This window comes from Anguilla rostrata, chromosome 1 (assembly GCF_018555375.3).
Source record: "Anguilla rostrata isolate EN2019 chromosome 1, ASM1855537v3, whole genome shotgun sequence".
Classification (NCBI taxonomy): Eukaryota; Metazoa; Chordata; class Actinopteri; order Anguilliformes; family Anguillidae; genus Anguilla; species Anguilla rostrata.
The window spans coordinates 32,415,819-32,437,271 of record NC_057933.1 but is presented as its reverse complement, the minus strand read 5'-3'; the positions used below and the strand labels follow the sequence as shown (position 1 = coordinate 32,437,271).

The following is a 21,453-nucleotide window of genomic DNA, read 5'->3' as shown; positions in this document are numbered from 1 at the left end:
TCTGGGAGCGCAGCTCTGGCTGCAGCAAATTTATAGTGTTGGTAGAGCCATGTAGCATTAAATGTAAGGGGGGGGATTGCAGCCAGACAGGCAGTCTTGCCACAAAGTATTTAAATACCTCCTACAAGTAATAAATATTTCACACAATACTAACTGCAATAGCTCCTTGCAATCTCGATCACAACGCGATGCGTTTTGCAAGAGTAAAATGAGTTTAAAGAGCTATGTTAGCATAAAATGGCTAACATGGCTTAATGCGTGGATTTAATTTAAAATGTAGAGCCAAAAATTATTTTGTATTTATAAAATACTGTATGTCAAAAGACATTTAAATACAGCCAAGATGCATGTTCCAATACATTCTTTATTCAAGTACTTTATAATTGTATTTCCAATTCATTCAGATTATAACAAATTGAAAATTTTAAATTTTGGATCAAATCATGACTTAATCATGGCTACATATACATATGACATACTTGATCAGGTACCTCCCTAAAAATATACCAGGATTACAAAATGTACAAAACAAAATGTATTATTTGAATTAAAATGACATTGTAGCAAATCTGCTTAATTTAGCTGACTAAAAAACAGAATTTCATGTTTGTAACTTACATGAACAATAAAAATCCTAAAAAACAAAATTTTGGGATTTTCAGGTGCTAAGGAAACTTCATGATGAATAAGGCAGGCAAATCTACAAGGGCGAGGTCTACTTTTTCCAAAGACATGAGGCTAATGAACAAGTATGAGGACATTCATCTCCAGCAGGAACTGGACCTCATTGACCGCAAGTGCCGGGCCATTCTCACCACACTGAGCCAGGACAGAGATTCACTGGTCAAAGATCACAAAAAAATACTTCACCTGAAAGTCTGTGAACCACGAGCTACAGTTGACAACACTATGCGAGAAATAATGGAATCTAAAGAAGCTAACTTTGACCTGCTTTGCCTCACGTCCCCTCCGCAGACATCACAAAACAGACTGCGCTCCTCCAAATCTCTGCTGTACCAGAGGGACACAACAACGCTCATCTCAAGGAGATCAAAGTCAGCATACGCTTTTGTATCAAACACCAGAGGAGGCAACTGCTCTTCCTTGATGACTCAACAGGAGGACAATCGGAAAACCATGTGTCTTTCTCCTCGCAGGCCGAAATCGACAGCCACTTTCTCCAAGCAGCTGACAAAAAAGAGATCCCTGGAGTCAAAGAGTCAGGTTCTTTCGATTATGCAACTGAAGCAAATGGCTACAATTGACAACATCTCAGAAAAAGAGCTGGCTAGCAAACAAGAGCGCGTAATACAGGAAAGGGAACGACTGAAACTAATTATAAGAGAGAAACTACATCAGAAAATACAAACCTTCTTGCAGAAACTTGATGTCCTCGATAACAATATGCCCACAAAACCCATAGGCAGGAATGAGAATTGTGCTTAAAATTAGGGCTGTATTGGAGGGAAAAACTTGAAATGACACACATCAAGCATTTTCAAATTATTTGCTTTACAATTCACACATACTGAAGACAGACCTGGAAATGTGATTGCAAATGTAAATTTGGGTCATACTCAATCCAGTTTTGACAAAAGTAACAAATGTGATGCCACCATCAAACAATAACACATCAGATGGACACAACTGCCAAGAAATATCCAAGAAATAAAAAGGATGCTTTAACCAAAATCAACAGATTACTGAAGCTTGCACAGTTTTACAAACAAACACTTATGTGGGCCAAGCTTTTCCCTTGGAGAACTGGACTAGCTCAAATTTAAATATCAATATGAATTATACTTTCAGACCAAAAATAACAATGATGTTGAAGGGTTTTTTCCATGTAACATGTTTAGCTGTCATTTCAATGCATATTCTATGAAATTATAAAAATGTTCATCAAGGTCAATCAATTATTTGTTAAATATCAAGATGCATAAAGATTATTTAAATGACAAAGAAAGACCTGTCAATGCATGAGATTCCTTTATTATTTTGTTGGAATACAGGAGTCAATAGATGCACAGCTGTAATCAAGCGTGAATGGGATGAACACCAGAAATATCTAGATGGTATGTAACAACCCAAAGCTGTAAAACCTCTTATGGCACAGATAGTAAGTAACATCACATGAAACAAATAAATAGAAGATGGTAAAAGGGCCTTTGTATAGGCTAGGATTAGGCAATCAGCCCCTTCATCTTCAAAGCCTGGAATGCTTTGTGTGCTGGAGTGCACAGGAGCAGAGACTGGCTCTCCTTCCACCATGGTGTACTAGGCAGGTCCTTATCTGCAAGCATACATACAGGCATGAGACTTATTTATACTGAATGGAAAGACCAACAGCCATAAAAGTATTTGAATACAGAGCCTTGGCGACCTCCACAACTTTTACTATAAATGCACCTCAGTGTGCTTATAATACAGTCTTTTCTAATGCTCTGTAAGTTGCACCAAATAGACATTTTTAGTAAGGGTTCTGCAAATATCTGCACTACAAGGCCAAAAGTACATGGACACCTGACATCCAATTTCTCATCCAGAATTATGGGCATTAATATGAAGTTGGTCCACCATTTACTGCTATAACAACCTCCCTCTTCAGGTTTTATACTAAATGTTGGAGCATTGCTGCTAGGGATTTACTTCCATTCAGCCAGAAGTGCATTAGTGAGGTTGGGCACTGATGGAGCACAGAATCATCTAGAATGTGATTGTATGCTTTAGCATTAAGATTTGCCTTCACTGAAACGAAGGTGCTGCGCCCAAACCATGAAAAACAGACCCAGACCAAAGTCAATTATGTAAACAGAGACCTTAATGTAGCAATAATTGTTCCCTAATTTCACCCAAACTCAATTCAGTGATATCAGTTTAGATTCTGAGGTTTAGTAGCACAGTATTCTTCTTCTGGGTTTAGAGCAGTTATTAATCACCAACACCAAAAAATACATGTGAGGAACTGATTAATGATTTGCCCAAAGATTACCAAATACACTGTACCTTCGGACTCTATGGTGACCTTGGTGGGCAGGTATCGAGAGAGGTCTGAGTACTCCAGTGTGCAGAGTATGGCTCTGCCATTCTCTCCGGCGTCCTTGCACATAAGAACAATGGTGTTAAAAAGCACGTTGCTCTCCATCACCTCCACTGAGCCCAGAAGAACTTCCTGAAATGTGACAGACGGAGACAGAGAGATGGATTAGTCCGCGACAAAGAGATGAGACAATTTTTCTCTTTTAGCCAGGGCTTCAGAAGTTTCCAAGCAAGTTAAGCAGCATGGTCCTGAAATGCAAAAATGAACAGAGGCAATAATCACTGCGAAGAAATCTGATTGCCATCTGCTTTCATCAGCAGTCGTGCTAGCCCATGATATGTAGCGTCTCTGGAATGCAAGGCATTTCAAAATCTGTGTTTTACACTGATTCACTTGCGTTCTGAGAAAAATAACTATTTTCCCATGATATGCCAACACACAATTATAACACAATAAATGTATGTAATTCATAACTTTATTACTCTTGTAACAGAAGCGGGAACCTACAAATAATATTTTGGCGTTATGATCAAAACAAAAAAATTGCCACACAGGCTAATGTACAAAAAAACCCTAGGAGCAATTTGTTTTAATTTACGAATGTTGAGCAAGCTAGCGAGACATCTTGTTTTCAACTGTTCATTCAAATTAAGTGCTCTCTTTTTGAATCATGCAATGTTACCAATGGCTGTGTAAATATTATAATTAATAAACACAAATGTCAGACACAGAAAGACGACTGGCTCAAATAAACAGAAGCAATGATTTTGTTGTGGTTCATGTCTGGGTCATCGCCTGCTGTAATCTTAAAAAAAGACCTAAAATAATTGTTTAAAGAATAGAGTGTATTTTTTAAAATATGCATTTTGCCTCTTTTTTCAGCATAAAAATGCAGAATCCTGCAATTACGCGACTGTCGTTTCATGCAAGTAACTTAAATTATAATCAATATATATATTTTTAATGAAATCAATCAATTCAGGGTGTTTAAGCTGCTTTTTATGAATACTGACAAGAAATATTGCATCACTGTAAGGTTAGAGACCTCAGTCAACCATGTAGCCCCCCCCCACCCTTCACACGGTACCTGGATGAGGCAAACTTGTTGCCGGCGCCCAGCAAAAGCGTTGAGGTGGTCGCTGAGGGCACTGAGAAAGTCCATGAGGTCTGTCTGTAGGTGCACCTGGGCCAGCTTCTCCAGGGGAATGAATGGGGGGATGTTGTGACGGCAGATTTGTACAACGTGACCCAGGTCCAGCTCCAGGTTGTATGTCTCCAGGTAGAGGCCCTCAAAGGCGGTGGCTATGGAAATGTACACACCTTTGCCTCTGCCAGTCTCAGTCACATCGTAGCCACCTGAGAAGCAGAACAGTGACAGAGTAAGTGTGCTTACATTGACACTGGCATCATTGTAATTTAAGTTTCTGTTGAATCCTCCTGGTTTGTTCTGGATTTTGTCAATCACATTTAAAACAATGTTCCCTTACACCAGGGGTGTCAGACTGCAGTTCAGGAGGGCTGCAATACCTGCTGGTTTTTGGTTCTTTGGCTAGGGTTCAAAAACCTTATTTCAAACACCAAGAGACCTCAGACTGAAAGGAAACCACAAAAACCCAGACACCGCGGCCTTCCAGGACCCAAGTTTTGCAGCTACATTTTACACAAACAACGCTGCTTTATCGGTCTGATTTCATAGCCTGCAGTTGAGTGGAAATCCACTCTGAGTCCCTGTAGCTATAGTTTGACTAAGGGTTACACTCAAGAGCAACAAAAAAGTAACACAAACATTTTAACAGAAGCGGAACTAAACCAAACATGTGGTTGCAGAATGCTGCTGGTGTGTAGGCTGACAGGGCGATCATGTGAGGCCTTCATACTAGGGCTGGGCGATAAATCAATATTATCAATTATTGTGATAAGGTTTGCCACAATAATGGCGATAAAATCTTCAGCATGATTTTTGATACAATTCTGTCCATTTTCCTCTACCCACATTGTCATTACACACAGTGGCGGCTATGATCAGTTATAACATGCAAACAAATGTTACATGAAAGGCTGATCATGTGCCACAAATAAGCCTACAGAACAGAAAACATCTGTAACTGGTGAGGAGTAAACACTTGTCAAGTCGATATTAAAATAATGAGTGAATACAAAAGCTGTAAAGAAGAGAGGAAGAGAGATCCACACTGTAAGCTTCAAGCATGAAGAAATCCGTCACCAGGTCCAAAAAAAGTGAGTGACTACAAGAGTAGCGTTCATTGCAAATAATGCCAGAGACCAGCGACAAAAAAAACAGCCAAGACAACAAATCTTTTCCACCATCAGAAACCATACCAGTTATAGCACATAAGGTTTCATTTTAAATGGGAGATATCATGGAATTCACATATCGCAATATTTTCAGTGGTTTGTAGACTCTGCTGCAGCAGTGTAACATTGTGAGATCTGTAAAATAGTTTGGAAAGAGGTTTTATGTGGAGCTGAGTTTTTCACAATTTCTCTCTTGAAATGGGCAAATCTGAACAACAGGTATTTTCTATTTTCTACATTAAAAAAAACTGACTGCACTTAATTCAACCAACCATCTTTTACCTGCTAGTCCTCCATCCTCCCACCACCCAGCAAGTAGGGACCACCTACTCTTATGTAAACAACGGAGAAATGTTACAAATATTTACGCCAGCTGCCTACAATCTATCTGAGAAAAAATAATTAATAAATAAATGATTAAATAAATCAATTGGTGCATTTTATTTTTGGGCATGCCCCCATGCTCAGCTTAGCTAAAAGTATTTGTTTGCACAGGGCATTTCTCAGCGAGCAGATTTTCCTCCAAGTTAGTTTTTATTTATTTATTTAACCTTTATTTACCCAGGGTAGGTTCGCTGAGCACAGATGCTATTTTGCAGCAACGCCCTGCTTCACACTCATACACATTCACACCTGGGAGCTGCCCAGAACAACCACAATCCTCTATTGTTGGCCACTGAGCAGCTCCACTGGAGGGAGAGAACATATTTTAGTCAATTAACTCAGGGGATGATTAGGTGGCAAGTTTTTGCGAGAGCCAGATCTGGGATTTAGTCAGGACACCGGGGAACCCCTTACTCTTTGCGATAAGTGTCATGGGATCTTTAATGACCACAGTGAGTCAGGACCTCGGTTTAAACGTCTCATCTGAAAGACGGCATCTCCTACAGTACAGTGTCCCCATCACTGCACTGGGGCATATTTAACCAGAGGGAAGACTGCCTCCTGCTGGCCCACCAACACCACAGTACTAAAACCAGGTGTAGTTACAAATGTTTGAGACCTTACTGCAAACGTCCAGCCTGTAAGTTAGAGCCCCGCACCAGAATTGGGATGTTTAAACTGATGCAGGTGGGCAAAATAGAATAGTACATTAGTACCATCTAGTTTGCAAATGGCATTCATTACCAAGAACGATGACAGTCTGGTTATTTTCTTTTCCGACTGCTATGACATACACAGTCCCTTAAATTTCAACTTTGTTAAATCATATTGACCAGTTTGAATTAAGATTTGTGAGTGAGGCCACAAATTCTGTTTTAAATGCATTTTAGAAATGCCTCCATGTAGGCCTATATTGCTGATGCAAATGTTATGTTAAACCATGTTGTTTCAGTCTTTTTGGCTCATTGTAACCATGCCTTTGGTTCTACAATAAGTATCCCTTACATTTAACCTACACATTTAAGTTGAATGACTAATCTCTCTATACAGTTGAGGCCAAATGTTTACATACACCCTGGCTAAAGACATTCAAATCAATTTTTCACAAATCCACACATTTCATGTTACCATATATTTCCTGTGTTAAGTCAATTAGGGTATCTACTTTATTTCCATAAGAGGTCATTGCAAAATAATAGCTAAGGCACGCAACCAGACATCTCTTGTCAGGGGGGCTAATAGAGTGTTACAGTGATAATGTCATTTTGTAGGCCAACCCGGAATTTTCCTCCACTATGGATACCCGCTGCAGATTACCAATACTTTTCTCCCATAGAGATTTAAATTTGTCATTTTCTGTTTCACGTTTTGTTCTACCAGATAAATTACACCCTTTAATATAACAACTTATTAGAAAATTACTTTTCTAAAGCACTTTTTAAAGCATGTATCAGCTTGGGATACCCTCCAGACCAGTCGTGATCCAGTTTTATCAATGCACCATTGAGAGCATCCACATCTCATCTATAACTGTGGTTCAGCCAATCCTCTGCCTGCACAAAGGACAGACTACAGCGGATCATGCACACGGCAGAAAGGAAGACTGGCCAGAAACAGCTTTCAGTCAAGAAGCTGCATGACACCAGAGCCAGGAAGCAAGCTGGAAAGATTACCACTGACCCCACACACTTAGGCAATCACGTTTCGGAAACACCCCTTGGGAAAGCGGTACTGCTCCATGACAACTAGAGCCACATTTGGTTTCTCCACTCAATCACCAAAATAAAAAGATAAAGACACCCACCCCCCTCTCTGTCAATGTTAAATTGGTGAATTTACAATACATGTTGAATTTATATGTTGGATGGCACTGTTTGGATGGTCACACATTGTTTGTGCATGACCTGTTGCATGTGTGCATACGTTTGTGTATATTGTAGATGTTGCACATCTGAGTTGTCATTTCTTTTATACCAGTATTGTTGTATGCGCTGAACTACCATGTTAAATTTCATTGTACCCTGTACATAGGGTAACCAAAGCAGTTCTGAATTCAGAACAGTGACAGATTGCTTTCCCCCCTCACTGGTTCCACCTAGGCTACATGCTAATGATGCATTACTGACTGTATCTAGAACAAAACATAACTATTTAAAGTGAATACAGTGTTCAATAGACAAAATATTGAACATTTAACAGATAGTTTTGTCTCTTGCATAAAGGAGTCTGGGGCCTCATTTATAAACATTTTTTAACTATAGATTTGATCTTAAGTGAAAATCAATGCACAAATTGAGATTCATAAAACTAGAAACTGACTTGAAAACATTCTTCTGTAAGCAAACTCGAGAATGCTTTTGAAATCCTTGTGGCTATGCAGCTGTACTGCAGTCTCAACACATTTTTTCTCTGACATTACATTATTTTGCCAAACCCTCACACACAGTATGTATGGAGGATTATTCAGCCCAAAATTAAAATCCAAATAGAAAATGGAAAATTACTTATTTTTTTATTGTAGAAGTTGGAATGATCACGCCATTATAAAATGTTGAAAATTAAAAGATAACAGAAAATTGACACTGAAATGTCAAATAGAAAACATGAAATGGAAAATTAAAAAATGAAACTGAAATCAGAAAACTAAAAGGGATAAAGCGTAAATGGAAAAAATATATATTTTTTTTAATGAACATGGTCTCCAATATATCAAATAACCATTTTCCCATCAAATTTTCTTAACTCCCTTTTCCATCTCCCATTTTAAAGCTGTAGGTAAATGAGGGGTTGTGGCAAGCAGGGTGGGTCTCATTTTGAGCACAGCAGCAGCAAGCAAGCTAAGGGTATAATTTGCATACTACACTCAGATTTGCTAACAAAAACAATGTTGTTCCACCGGACACCATTAATGAACAAGGAGACGCTTGCAAGAGGAAAAAGTAGGTAAAATGGCACAATGTCATACTTGGTAACGCACTTGCATATATGTTTTGTGAAAGGATATCTTGGGGTTTTTCAGGAAAAACGAGAGCCAGACTAGAATCCTTGTCCTCACTGCTTGCAATAAGCATTCACAGTCAGTGCACCAACTGCCTGGGCACCACCCTACACAGAATTTTTTTAGTTGCCTAAATGTGTGTGGCAGAGCAATGAACACAAAAGTTTATGTGCACTGCGCTTGTGTCCTGAGGAGTATTTTATGGTTCTTGGACACTCAGAGCCTAGAAAATTCCAGTTATTCAAATTGAGTTAATTGAGTCTGACATTTGTAGCCAAGTCTGCTATTGTACTGAAGGTGTTCCAATCATAGGTCTTTGCCATTTACTAAGGATGCAAACAAATTGGCATTAAGGATGATGATAAATTATTATTTTGAAGATATTTTTTGAATACAATTGATTGACTGATTGAAGATATGCAGTTGCATATGATGGATGTCGCTGTGTCTGTCTCAGTGCCACCTCTACCACCACCCCCACCGCCCCCCCCCCCCCCTCAAACCCCTTACCCTCCCTGTAGGACTACAATGGAAGTAAGCCTTTGCCTTTTTCGTCATCCTGGCTTTTCATTTTGGGCAGGTCTGCTATCTCTTATTTAAATACGATGGTGTCAACACTTGCGTGTGTGGGCATGTGTTTCATATATTAGGAAGCGTTATCTTTTTTTGACCTGTGTCTTTCCTTGCAGTATGGAACAGCAGTGGAGAGTGCACAAGAAATTTCCCTATGGGACAATAAAATACAGCATTTTGTCAGCCTCTTTCCTTTTTTGTTGCAATTTTGACCATTGACCCAAAGAAAAAGCCTTAAAATTCAAATATGACATTTATCCTCATCTTGTACTACTCCTCGAATCAACAAATTTTCTGCATGGGTGAAAATGATAACTTATGGGATACAGCAGGTCTTTTTTCACTACTGGTGTGGGCATTATTTTATTTTTGACAGACTCTTTTTGATACTTTGGTGTCAGTTGGAATTTTATCTAAACAGATATAGGCCTAGTGTAGAATCATATCATTTCTAAGTAAATGTGATAGGTCAGTTATCACACCCATGGCTTTCAGGGGACTCCAAGTATTAAAATATGAGGATTTATATAATATGTGGAGATAGGTCTGATACTGCATTGCATTAAGAGTGGCGAGAGTAAAGAAGAGATATTCAGTTGAATACTGGAAAACATGCCTTTACAGTGTCTCGGTAAGCCTACGCATAGAATGGTCATCTGTGGAAATAGACTGGCCAATTCTCCCTAAATGTTTTCTCCATTCACCGCCTGTTGATCCCACCATGCATGTTTTGAAGGCTCACCCCTCATTTACAAAAAACTAAAACGGTTTGTGGCAAGTCACTCTCTCTCATGCAGTCAGAAGACATCACGTTGTCATTTATAAACATTATTATGATCTAACACTAATTATTTGACAGACCAGAAAGCCGCGAAGTGGCACACATTGCTCAGCACCAGCATGTTCTATTCACATTCGATGTTATTCACATTCAGTGCAATTTGCATACTGAACCGAATTTCTGGCAAGGACATTCAGACTCTGCCAGAAATGCAGTTCAGTATTCAAATTATACCCCTTTACTTACCTACAAAAAAGAAACTTTACAGCACTACAAAAGTTACTTGTGACTGCGACATTAGCATGCTACAGTGGTCACTGGTTTCAGATGACGTGTTCGCCGCTGCCGCAGCGGTTCTGCCGGCCAGAAGGAAATGGATGCGGGGTTCTGACAGTAGAGGGCAGCAGAGTGTAATATTGCCTCATAAGGACAGCTTGCACTATTCTGCATTGTACTTGACGTCACACCGCGTTGCATTTCAGGTCGATTCGCAATCATAAAATGAGTTTAGCTTTGTGATTTTAAGATAACATTAGTACTTGGGAAAAATAAAGCCCTAATACCAGCTGATATTGGGCTGGTATCAGCATAGAAGCCATTCAAATATTTGTATCGATCTGGTCACTCTCTTTTTTAAAAGAGATTATTACAACAGTTTGCAACATAAAACTCTAAGACCCTAAAAGGGACTTCAAACCCGTTTTCGCGATTTTTCAGCACAGTTTATTTTTCACAATTGCATAAATGCTACTCAAATAACCTAACAGAAAATAACAGCTGTTTTCTTTAATACGAACCGAAGTCAATGGGTAATTATTTTAAAAATCTAACCTTTTTGTTATAATAAAAACTGAACATAATACCATACACTATAAAATCAAGAGTTAGTTCAGTTTATGTAATTGTAGGAAAATTTTGAGACTCCCCATGATTGAGATGACGTCACATGTTAAAGTTAGGGTATTCCCATCAATGTTGATCAAACTGTTTCCTCCAAACTCTCGATGCTGCATGATAAAAATATATCACATGTATAACTATACACTAATATAATCAATATGTAATCCAATAAACCTATATCAGTAGTTGCAGCTAAGCTTATGGAAACGCAAGAAACCACAGTGTACACTAGAAAAAAGCAAATGCAGAAGGCTTCAAAAAAACCATACTTACTCAGCAGAAAACTAACACTACATTATTGCCAAGTAAAAAGGCTAGAAGGTGAATATTCTTCCAAAACTAACACTACTTTATTGCCAAGTAAAGATGCTAGAAGGCAAATATTTTTCCAAAACTAACACAACGCTATTGAAGTGCTAGAAGACATTTTTACAGTGACCCTTGTCACTGTAAAAAATTCATGTAAACTGAATATATATAGAAAAGTACAGGAGGCTATAAATCCTGTAACTTGTAGCCTATGCTTAAAGAAACATTACAGAATGAAGACTAAGATTTGTATAAAGGAAAGTTGGGGCAACAGTTCACAGTAATGTTATCATCTAAAGAACAGAAAATCATTGTGGTGCCAAAAAGGTCAGGTCGACCCAAGAGCAGGAAAATCAAAATCATTGTGGTGCCAAGAAGACCAGATGGCTGGTATTTTTAGAAATGTGTTAAGGGGAGTTGTGGGGTACATTTGTGTATAAAATGTATGTGAAACTGACAATCGAGGTTCAATTCTGCAGAGTTGATCCGGCTTTGTGCACCTGTGCAATAAAGTCTAACTTTTCTGAAGAGCTTGCTGCTGTGGTGTCTTTTCCCTCGTGAAGTAGTTTTCTACAAATTAATGATTGGACTTTGAATTCTGTCGGTTCCTAGACACGACAGTATGTTTAATATCATTCAGTAATACGAATAACCAATTGATTCTCGTTTTTCGATTTATGTTTTAAAATGAATATCGAACACCCATTAATTTCTTGCTTTTTAATTTCTGTTCCTGAAACGGTTGGCCAAAAACTACACATATCCTTTCTCCCCAATGATAGTTATTACTTGCCGAGGGAAGCAGCTAATTTTTTAACATTGTAGGCTATTAAAGGAAACAACTATTTTCTTATGTTCTGGAAAGTCAGCGATTCATATATTATAATTTGATTATACTGTAGCATTTATGCTATTATGGATTAAAAATAAACTGTCAAACTGTTTTCTGAAAAATCGGTTTGACCTCCCTAGGGGTATGCATCATCACACACTGGGAACTGGGAATAGAAAAGACGCATCTCCTTTTCACCGTAATTAAAACACCCATTTGTTAAACTAAAATGCTTTATACCACACTGCAGACATGATCTTAAGCCTACGTGACCATGACCGATAGATGGCCTAATGTAACACACTTCACCAATTTCTTTGATGACAGACTGTCCGATTTACGTCTCTAATTAGCTACTCATTTGCGAAACAGAAGGAACCTGCCGGGTGAACAGAGATTTCACTTGGTTTCTTACAAATCTTCGAGCAAATAGAAAATAAAAAATGTTTCTATAAGTCTTTACACAAATGTGATCCTACCATCTCCAGTTCTTATGTACGCGAGACGGCCTGCGTACATCTTTGCCGGTCTCTCTTAAAAATGCCTCAAAAAAAAAAAAAAAAAAAACATCAGACAACGGTAGAGACAACGGTAATGAACCGACATTATCTACGCTCGCTTCCTTCATTTCCCCTTTAACCATGATCAAATACTCAAATGTTAAATAATGATGGTTTATTTAAATGATTCAGTCATTTCAATAATTGTCCATTCCCCTATTCGGTAAACGAGGAACTAGACGCTGGCAGGAGAGAAATGACTACGGGAAATGTGCCTTGAATACATTCTAATTTAAAACAATTCACACAAAACCAAATAGCTAAAGCAGATCAATCTGGTGTGTGCTTATAATACATGTGTGATAAATGCTGTTTCTTTTCCATTAATCATTTGGTACAGGACTGAATTGTGCATATACAATTCTCAAATGACAACTAGCAGCAATGAACAAAAAGTTATTTACCGTGTTACATTTATGATGCGTTACATTTATATAAACTCTACCCTATATCCTAAGTGAAACTAACATGGATGACTTTAGACTGTGCTCAAAATTATCTGACTATTATTAAGTTTCTCAGTCTGACCATGAAGTTCGTTGAATAACCGTTTATAGATGTAAATGTCACTCAAATACACACAAAAATGTTAAGCGTCATCTGAAACCAGTGACCACTGTAACTACCTAATGTTAGCCAATTAAGAACCTATTGCTTGCCAGCTAGCGGAGTTAATGCGGTCAGCTATCCCACTCACAGTTCCTGCCTAGCAGGGTTGATGAACTGTTTTCATGGTTGTCTCCTGGAATACAAACATGAGCTAGGAAGACTTGTAACCTGCAACTAGCAAATGAGTGCCATTATTTCGACCAGCACTCGAACATTAATTTTTTTTTTTTTTTTTTTTTAATAATTGGGCCAATATTCCTGAATTTTGATTAATTTCAATAGCTTGTAATATTACCATATAGTACGGATGGGTAAGCGTAATGGACTGATCAATTACTCATCAGGTACGTGCCTTCACAATCTTTTTTTTCTCATAAAGCCTAAGCATGTACATCTATGTTATAGCGAGGCTCCAATTATTTCATTATACAGTATGTAAAAAATAATAATAAACACATTAAAATAGGGGATATTTCATCTCATATGAACAAAATAGAGAAAACGTATAGTTTATTTTGATTGCAATATTAATTGCAATCAAAACAAACACGTTTTGATTGCAATTATGCTAAAAGTAGCTGATCCACAAATAAATGTTGCTGGTTTTTGCATTGCCTGTGGCTTGCATTTATTTGTGGATTTTTGAGATAATCCTCACGTCATGATTTGCAAATGGGTTTCTTTTTCTCCTCTGAGTACAGTCCAGCCAATCGAATTTTAAGACATCCTTTCGGTAACGCCAACATTACTCCGACCAATCACAGTATGTGTACACTTCAGGATAGTGTTGTGTAGCGCCAAGACAACCGCTTGGTTGGGAAGATTGCTGTAATGGCTCTCTCTTTGATCATCGAATAAAGCAATCAAACCGTGAACCAAAGTAAAAACAGATAATCTTACAGTATATTTGTACCATCCCATTAGATTTGGAGAGGTACTGGAAAAAGCTGTAATGTATGGTCAATGTGTTCAAGTTGGTACACTTGAGTATCATGCTGTAAAAGGGTGAACAATACTGACATCAGTCTGCAGTTTGCAAACTGGAACACCTGAGTAGCTAACAGTAGCCCCATCTCTAGTTGTTTTAAAATGAGTGTTTGTGCAGCGCCCACAGCAAGCAAGCGAACTAGTAACACATAAGAAGTTGTGTTTCAAGTCTTTACGGGCAGCCATGTTGACCATACGTTACAGCTTTTTCATCAGCCTCTCTCCATATCTGGGAAAGTACAAAGATAAGATGATGTTGTTTCACTTTGGTTCACTTTTGCTACACAACACAATCCTGAAGTGTATACTTGCTGTGATTGCTCAGAGTAATGTGTCCATTAGCAAAAGGATGTCTTAATCTGATTGGCTGGACGAGAGTCAGCGGGGGGCAGACAAAAAAAAAAACATATATATGGACTTCTTACAAACGTGCCACACAAACAAATGCAAGCGACAGGCAATGCACAAATGTGAACCAGTTGCTGTTTTTTGTGGATCAGCTACATTCCTTTGTGGATGTTACATTTATTTGTGGATCCGCTGCTTTTATTTGTGGATCACCAGCATTTATTTGTGGATTAGTTGTTTGTTTATTTTTGAATCAAATAATACCCCAACACAAATATCCCATACACGATAACACTTATGACCAAACACGTTTTTCTAGTAGCCTCTCTCAACCAGGTTACCTAAAATTCACTTTGGTTTTGAAGGTCCAGGAAATTGAAATCTGTGAATTCTTTGCCAATGTGTTGTTTTAATACTTTTCTGCATTTACCAATGACTGAAATTTTTTTAATGATGTGGAATCAAAGACTTTCTTTATTCTGGTATAATGTCCAGACTGCACTATAGTCTAATGTTAGTGTACTGTAGCTCAGTGTTACAACGTTATTACAGAGTGAATGGTCTTCAGGTTTAACTACACCATGGTAAAGCCTTGTTTATGTTGCTTTCTTTTGTTTTGTCTGGCAGTGCAAGGTTACAACATGGGGCAAAATGCCCTAACTGTCTCTAACCTAGCTAGCGATGAGGAATGGTTTACATTAGAGCCCGACTGATGCCAGATTTTGGAGAGTCCTAGCCCACCGATTACCGATGTTTTGACCGATATTTCGTCAACATTTTCAAATCAATTTGAAAAACTTATATTTTATCAAAGTTTCTATATTTGAGAACATTTAACTTATAAGCAAACAAATAAATAAAAATAAACACACAAAACACAAACACACTTTTTGATCGATAAAAAAATGTAAAAGATGATATTAAATTAAATATATATATTAACACCATCTTCAAGTGGTGTGAATTCAAAATAACTCCACACGTTGCTTTTACTCCTTTCTTTTCCAGCCATCTATAAAAAAATTAATTTAAAAAAAACTCAGTTTTCCAGTTTCAAACATGTATTTTTATGAATATTATTATTATTGTTATTAATTTATTATTATTTCTTTGTATCTATTCTCAGTAAATGAATTATATTTTCTTATTTTATTCCTACTACATGATCTCAAAGAGTAAGACTATCTAGCGAGCTTCCCTGTCCATAAGAATTCGGTGGTAAAAAAAACTACAATGCGCTGACGCGTGACTAGATGACACACACTCGCAATAACGCATTAGCTGTTGACATAGCCTCATTATTTCTTATTATTTATTCTCAGGAAGTTAAATGAATTATATTTTCTTATTTTATTCCTACTACATGATCTCAAAGAATAAGACTTTATCTGGCGGAGCTAATTAGTGAATCAAGTGTAACGTTAGATGAAGCTAAATTGACTGGATGAAATACGTAACGTGAGGCTTGTCCATAAGAATTCGGTGGTGAAAAAAACTACAATGCGCTTTCGTGCAGGTTACCCGGGCTAAATGCTGGTTGATTCACTTCTCCTACAGCAATCCTTCTCTCATGTTATCACGACAAAGCTAGATAACATGGCTTAAAATGATCCACATTAGAAGTGTTTTATCGGCGTTTTTACTGTCTGGCTAGCTTGCTACGATGACGCGTGACTAGATGACACACTCGCTTGCAATAACGCGTTGGCTATTGACACAGCATCATATAGTAGCTAATATCATTATCTCAGATTTTAAAAAACAAATGTGTGATGCATTCAATCACCATTTTATTTTGGCTGGTTATTTATTTGAGAATACAGCGATGTCCTCTAGAAATGTAGATCCTACGCTGCTTATGTGCTCACTGCCACTTCATAAAGGCTTGCTAGCCAGCTAGCTTGCTAAAGTGAACCAAATATGTTAGGTAGCTCGCTCGCTTGATAATGACGATTGATAAACATAGTGGTCGTATAAACGCATTTAATTAAAAGCTTTCACTAAATATACATACATTTATTGCGGCAATGGAATATGTGCAGACAAGTCTTGCAGTGGAGAATATTGGATGAGGTACGAGTGACAAACGTCTTATTAGGCCTACAGAAGTAGCGCGTCAGCTGCTTCAGTTCACACTTGTATTAGAGCTCCCTCTACTGGATAATTCTAGTAAATAGCAATTACAACGTTCGAACAGACAAGTACAGATAAATAATCAATGTTTTTTTGTTTATTATACTTATTTAAAAATCGTGACACATCGGCTGCATAACTGCCGATCCCGATGTCGTCAAAAAAGTCAAATAATGGCCGAAATATCGGCCAAACCAATATATCGGTCAGGCTCTAGTTTACATATGACGTGTTTTACGGATCTGACTGTCAATGAGCACAAAATACACGCCCACCCTGTCCTTGCCTGCTAAACAGGTCACAATAATCTAATAGTGTTTATTATAATTTAATGGATATAATTGGGTTGAAAACTTGAAAGAAATATTAAGTAGACAATCAGTTGTCACTTCTGGGGAATATAACCATAATTTGAACCCAGAGTCCTGGACCTTTAAGTCACTGTCTGGAGTTCATAAGCTTGTTCACCTGCATACAATTCTAGGATGATTTGTGATTTATAAATGGATCATGCATATAAAGTATGCATATGGACATTTTATAAATAGGTCGTAGGAACATTTTAGGAAACAACTGTATGCTCACATTTAGGATGAATAAGATGATTTTTATAAACGAGGCCCCTGGACTCTTTGGCCAATAAATGATTATATAAATCAGTGTGCTAAACATTAAAAACCAGCAGATATTGTGGTTCTAAGGGACATAAGTCTGTCAACCTTGTTTTGGAAGTAAACAGGCTCAGCTTGCAGGGCAGGAGGCTGCACAAGTTACTCTCCAATTTACATAATCACCCATGCTAGTGAAGCCTTTGTAAGAGGAGTTTAGTACCGATGAAGTGATGGGCCTGCAGAAGGTCTTTCACTTGAGTCCTCCTGGCCACCAGAAAAGAAAGCTGGGACTGCGCAGTCCTTGAACTACCCCCTGCACTGATATCATCTTCATTGCAATCCACGTTTCTTTGGTCAGCTACAGCCTTTAGATGTTGAAGGGACTGGAATAAGCACAAAAAAATACATAAAATTCTAAAATGTATTTGAAATTTTAAAATGAAAAATACATGGACTAAATGATAGAACATCAACTGTATGGTATAGACACAAAGATGAGGCTGCCATCTGAATGTCAATAATAGTAGTGGAATAGCCTACATGAAATTAGGGCAAAAGGGCATTTTTGGATGTATATCGTTGGGAGAAATTAACCAGGACGCACTCCTGGACAACCTGAATATTAGAGAACAAAATGCTGGGCTAGATACTACGTAATTTTTGTTGTGATCTTACATTAAATGTCGTCCGCACAGCAAACATTACGCTGGGTCGCATGTTATAACCAGAAACTGCTCCCCACGCTCCTCTCACCATGTTGGTCTTCGCTCTGGCTTTGAGCATATCTCTGTGCGCCCTCAGTTTCTCCACCATGATTCGGAGGTCATCCACTCGGCTCTGCTGTTGCAAACATAGCTGCTGCCGCCCGGAAAGCGCCAACGCCTCCACCTCCAGTACGTTCAGGTGTTTCAGCACACCTGAGGACACCACCAGTCATATGTGCTCCGTTTGTTAACTATGCAATGTTAAGCAATTCTTTCGTGTCGTACAACCTATGTGTCCACTATAGCTAAATTAATTAATGAGAAGTTATTCTCTAATGAATAGCAAGCAAGCCATATTTGGTCTCATTAAAAAACGCTTACCTTCTCCGAGACATTCTCGAGCGTCCTCCATTGGCTTATTTTGTACTTCGACGTTCGGATAATTCCAACGTCGAATGTTAAGAACACTTCATATACAAACGAATAGCTATCCAGCCAATTATTTTGGGTTCTCGATGTTTCCTCTGCCTCAAATAAACGTCTGATTAAACTTCACATGTCCTAGTTAGGTAGTTAAAGCAAAGCAAAGCAAAGCAAAACAAAGCACGATAGAAATAACAATGGAAATAATGCGAAGAGTTATTGCCGTTTCTTATAAAACAAATAATTGCAAACTTTGTATCCACCATTTTAAATAATTCGCGCTTCGATGTGAAACTAGCGAATCAACTTCCCGTGTAACTCAACGAGCTAGAATTTCAAAATAAAAGCACAGTCTCTCAGCATTGTCACTATTTTAAAACAGTTAAAATTGTGTCGATGTAACGAGACATATTTAAATAAAAATGAGGTATTACTGGCAAAATAATGATATCTCAAACTAAAGCTGTTTATTATGGATATTTGGCAGATAGTAAAGTGACTACAAACGTGAAATGCATCATTTACTATTCGGCATACCATTTTAATAATTAGGGTTCCACTGTGAACCAGGGATCTGTCAGTATCACAAGTATTATGAACCTAAGTCGTGACTTGATCACAACGAAAACAGTGTATTTCCATAGATACAGGTATTTAATGGTCCATCAAGGCAGATCTGAGTGTATGACTCCTTGAGTTGGTACAAAAACATTCAGTCAGAGGATCTGAACGTGCTAAGGTATCTCAAAGTTAAAAGCAAAAAAAAAATAATAATAATTTTTTTTTTTAAATTGTTTTTGGGATAGGGGACAGGGTGGGTGGAATGGGGCTTGCTAGATTAAAATTACTGCATTCGATTCTAACAATACCTTCAGAGACATTCTGGGACTTGCAACTGGACTGTGAGCTACTCGTCACAATGGCTACTCATCCAGACAGATTCCCAAAACTATGGGGTGTTTCTTTGCGCTGTGAGTCACTCCCTCATAAGGCAGTACATTATATTCAAATTATGGTATTTTATACAAAATGGCTATTTGATCTATGCTTAACAAATGGCAAAAAAGGACGTCCGTGGCATTCCAGTGCAAACTGAGACCCTAAAGAAGGACGCATTGCAGCATCTTTGGTGGTACCATGGCACATCTTTGGCAGTGTATGCCATGACACACATGACGTACAACAGGTAGAGAATTCCACTTCATTGCAATGCGATGATTCGGAGTTCATAATCCTGGTTGCTCATCTGTCTTTCAAAATTCCTTCAGAGGTGTCGCTGCTCTGGAGAGAAACAATAACATTGGGGTTCTATTTTCTGGAATCAATGATGCATGGCAAATGGGCGCAGTCCATACAATTGTTTGTACAGATGCTCGTGGTACCTTCAGTTGTTTGTAAATTTCTCTTAAGGAGGAACCGGACTTGTGGAGGTCCACAATTTCTTTTCTGAGGTCTTGGCTGAGTTGCTTGGATTTTCCCATGGTATCAAGGGTAAAAAGACAGTGACACTAAAGGTAGGCCCTTGCCAGAAAATATCAGGCTTGCAGAGTCAGTTCCCCATTTAATATCACTTCTTAAAGCGTTTATTGGGTGATTTTTAAAAAAATGTTATTTTATTATTTTTATTTGTTTCTGTGTTTTGTATTGACTATTGTGAAGCACTTTGTTACCTGTATTGAAAAGTGCTATACAAATAAAGCTAATATTATTATTATTATTATTATTATTATTATTATTATTATTATTAATAATAATAATAATAAATAGAGCCACACATGCCAATTAACTCCTAATTATGACAATTAGCCAATCAGAAGCTTCTAAAAAGTCATTACATCAATTTCTGGAATCTTCCAGACTGTTAAAAGAGACAGTCAATTTGGTGTATGTAAACTTTTGACCCACAGAAAATCTGATACATTACATAAAAGCTGAAATAAATATGTCTTTTAGCTGTTATTTTGAAATTACCGCTTATGGAAATAAAGTAGATACTCTAATTGACTTAACACAGAAAATGTATGGTAACATGAAATGTGTGGAGTTGTGAAAAATTGATTTTGAATGTCTTTAGCCTAGGTGTATGTAAACTTTTGTCCTCAACTGTAGCATCACTTAGAAATACCACTCAATCGCTTTCCATAATTTTGTTTTTCTTGACTGTTCAGGCACTTACAGAGAGGTGCACACGCACATGCACACTCACACACAAACACAAAAAAAGCCTTTTACTGTTGATGTTTAATTGCGAATTTGAAGTAGAAGTTTCTGTGAACACTCATATACCATGGAAACAGATATGAAAGCAAACATGCATACATTCCTTCCCCCCTGGTTGCTGGTCTTAGCTAGAGAAGAATTCAGTTAATACATGTGTATTTACTGAATAACAAAACCAAGTACAAATATATTTTTTCAGTTTCTACCTACAATAACACAAAATGATGAGTTTTACTTAAAAATAATCTCAGACATGACTTTCCTCAAAATAGCCTCCTTACAATTAAACAAAGTCTATTCAGTCATTTTGCATATGGGGAATGGGAGGGAGGTGGATGGGGTAGCTAAATTGGCTGAAATCTTATTTACGTTAAGGTTTGTAAAACCACAGTCTGCCTAATACCATTAGCCTGTAGTGTAAGTAAAAAAGAAGTATGGCAAAGAAGAAGGCTTTAGGCTTAAATGTGCAGGGCAAAATAAACATTGTGGCAAGGTTATTTTCTGCAAAAAACCACAAAGAAGCTTAAGATTTCCAGGTGCAGTGTTCAGTATACACTCAGAAGGGTCCAGTTGATGGGAAATAATGTTAACAGGAAAAGACCAGGAAAATAAAGAGGGAGTAGACAAATATCTTTGGGGCGACATAGCTCAGGAGGTAAGAGCGGTTGTCAGGCAGTCGGAGGGTTGCCGGTTCAATCCCCACCCTGGGAGTGTCGAAGTGTCCC

General features: G+C 37.9%; 1 protein-coding gene and 1 long non-coding RNA gene across 5 annotated transcripts in view; one reads left to right on the top strand and one right to left on the bottom strand.

Annotated features, from left to right (window-relative positions):
• The window catches only part of LOC135254771 (uncharacterized), a 43,682-nt gene extending 41,543 nt beyond the window's left edge, over positions 1–2,139 (top strand). For both annotated transcript variants that reach the window (XR_010329961.1, XR_010329960.1), the window contains exon 4: positions 663–2,139. This is a non-coding gene — a long non-coding RNA (uncharacterized LOC135254771). The remainder of the gene's footprint in view (positions 1–662) is intronic.
• On the bottom strand, positions 1,973–18,811 carry cenpo (centromere protein O). 3 transcript variants are annotated; one of them, XM_064335222.1, is made up of 6 exons: positions 18,467–18,811; positions 18,057–18,298; positions 17,602–17,764; positions 4,128–4,396; positions 3,007–3,100; positions 1,973–2,293 (listed from the first exon to the last, which is right to left on the bottom strand). In XM_064335222.1, exons 1-6 carry the CDS (start codon positions 18,495–18,497, stop codon positions 2,184–2,186), a joined length of 909 nt encoding a protein of 302 aa, XP_064191292.1. In that variant the 5' UTR covers positions 18,498–18,811; the 3' UTR covers positions 1,973–2,183. The 3 variants fall into 3 exon arrangements, with proteins under 3 accessions (XP_064191292.1, XP_064191283.1, XP_064191301.1); XM_064335213.1 differs by having other exon boundaries at positions 3,007–3,172; positions 18,467–18,810; XM_064335231.1 differs by having other exon boundaries at positions 3,007–3,172; positions 18,135–18,298; positions 18,467–18,807.
• Positions 18,812–21,453: the final 2,642 nt, after the last annotated feature.

What these genes read in the sequence shown, in the direction of transcription:
- cenpo (XM_064335213.1), bottom strand. Translation starts at nt 18,497, where the DNA reads ATGGAGGACGCTCGAGAATGTCTCGGAGAAG. An exon ending in CTGTGCGGACGACATTTAAT is followed by an intron (nt 17,765 to 18,056) that starts GTAAGATCACAA and finishes TGCTTATTCCAG; the next exon opens with TCCCTTCAACATCTAAAGGC. An exon ending in GGTCACCATAGAGTCCGAAG is followed by an intron (nt 2,294 to 3,006) that starts GTACAGTGTATT and finishes GTATGCTTGCAG; the next exon opens with ATAAGGACCTGCCTAGTACA.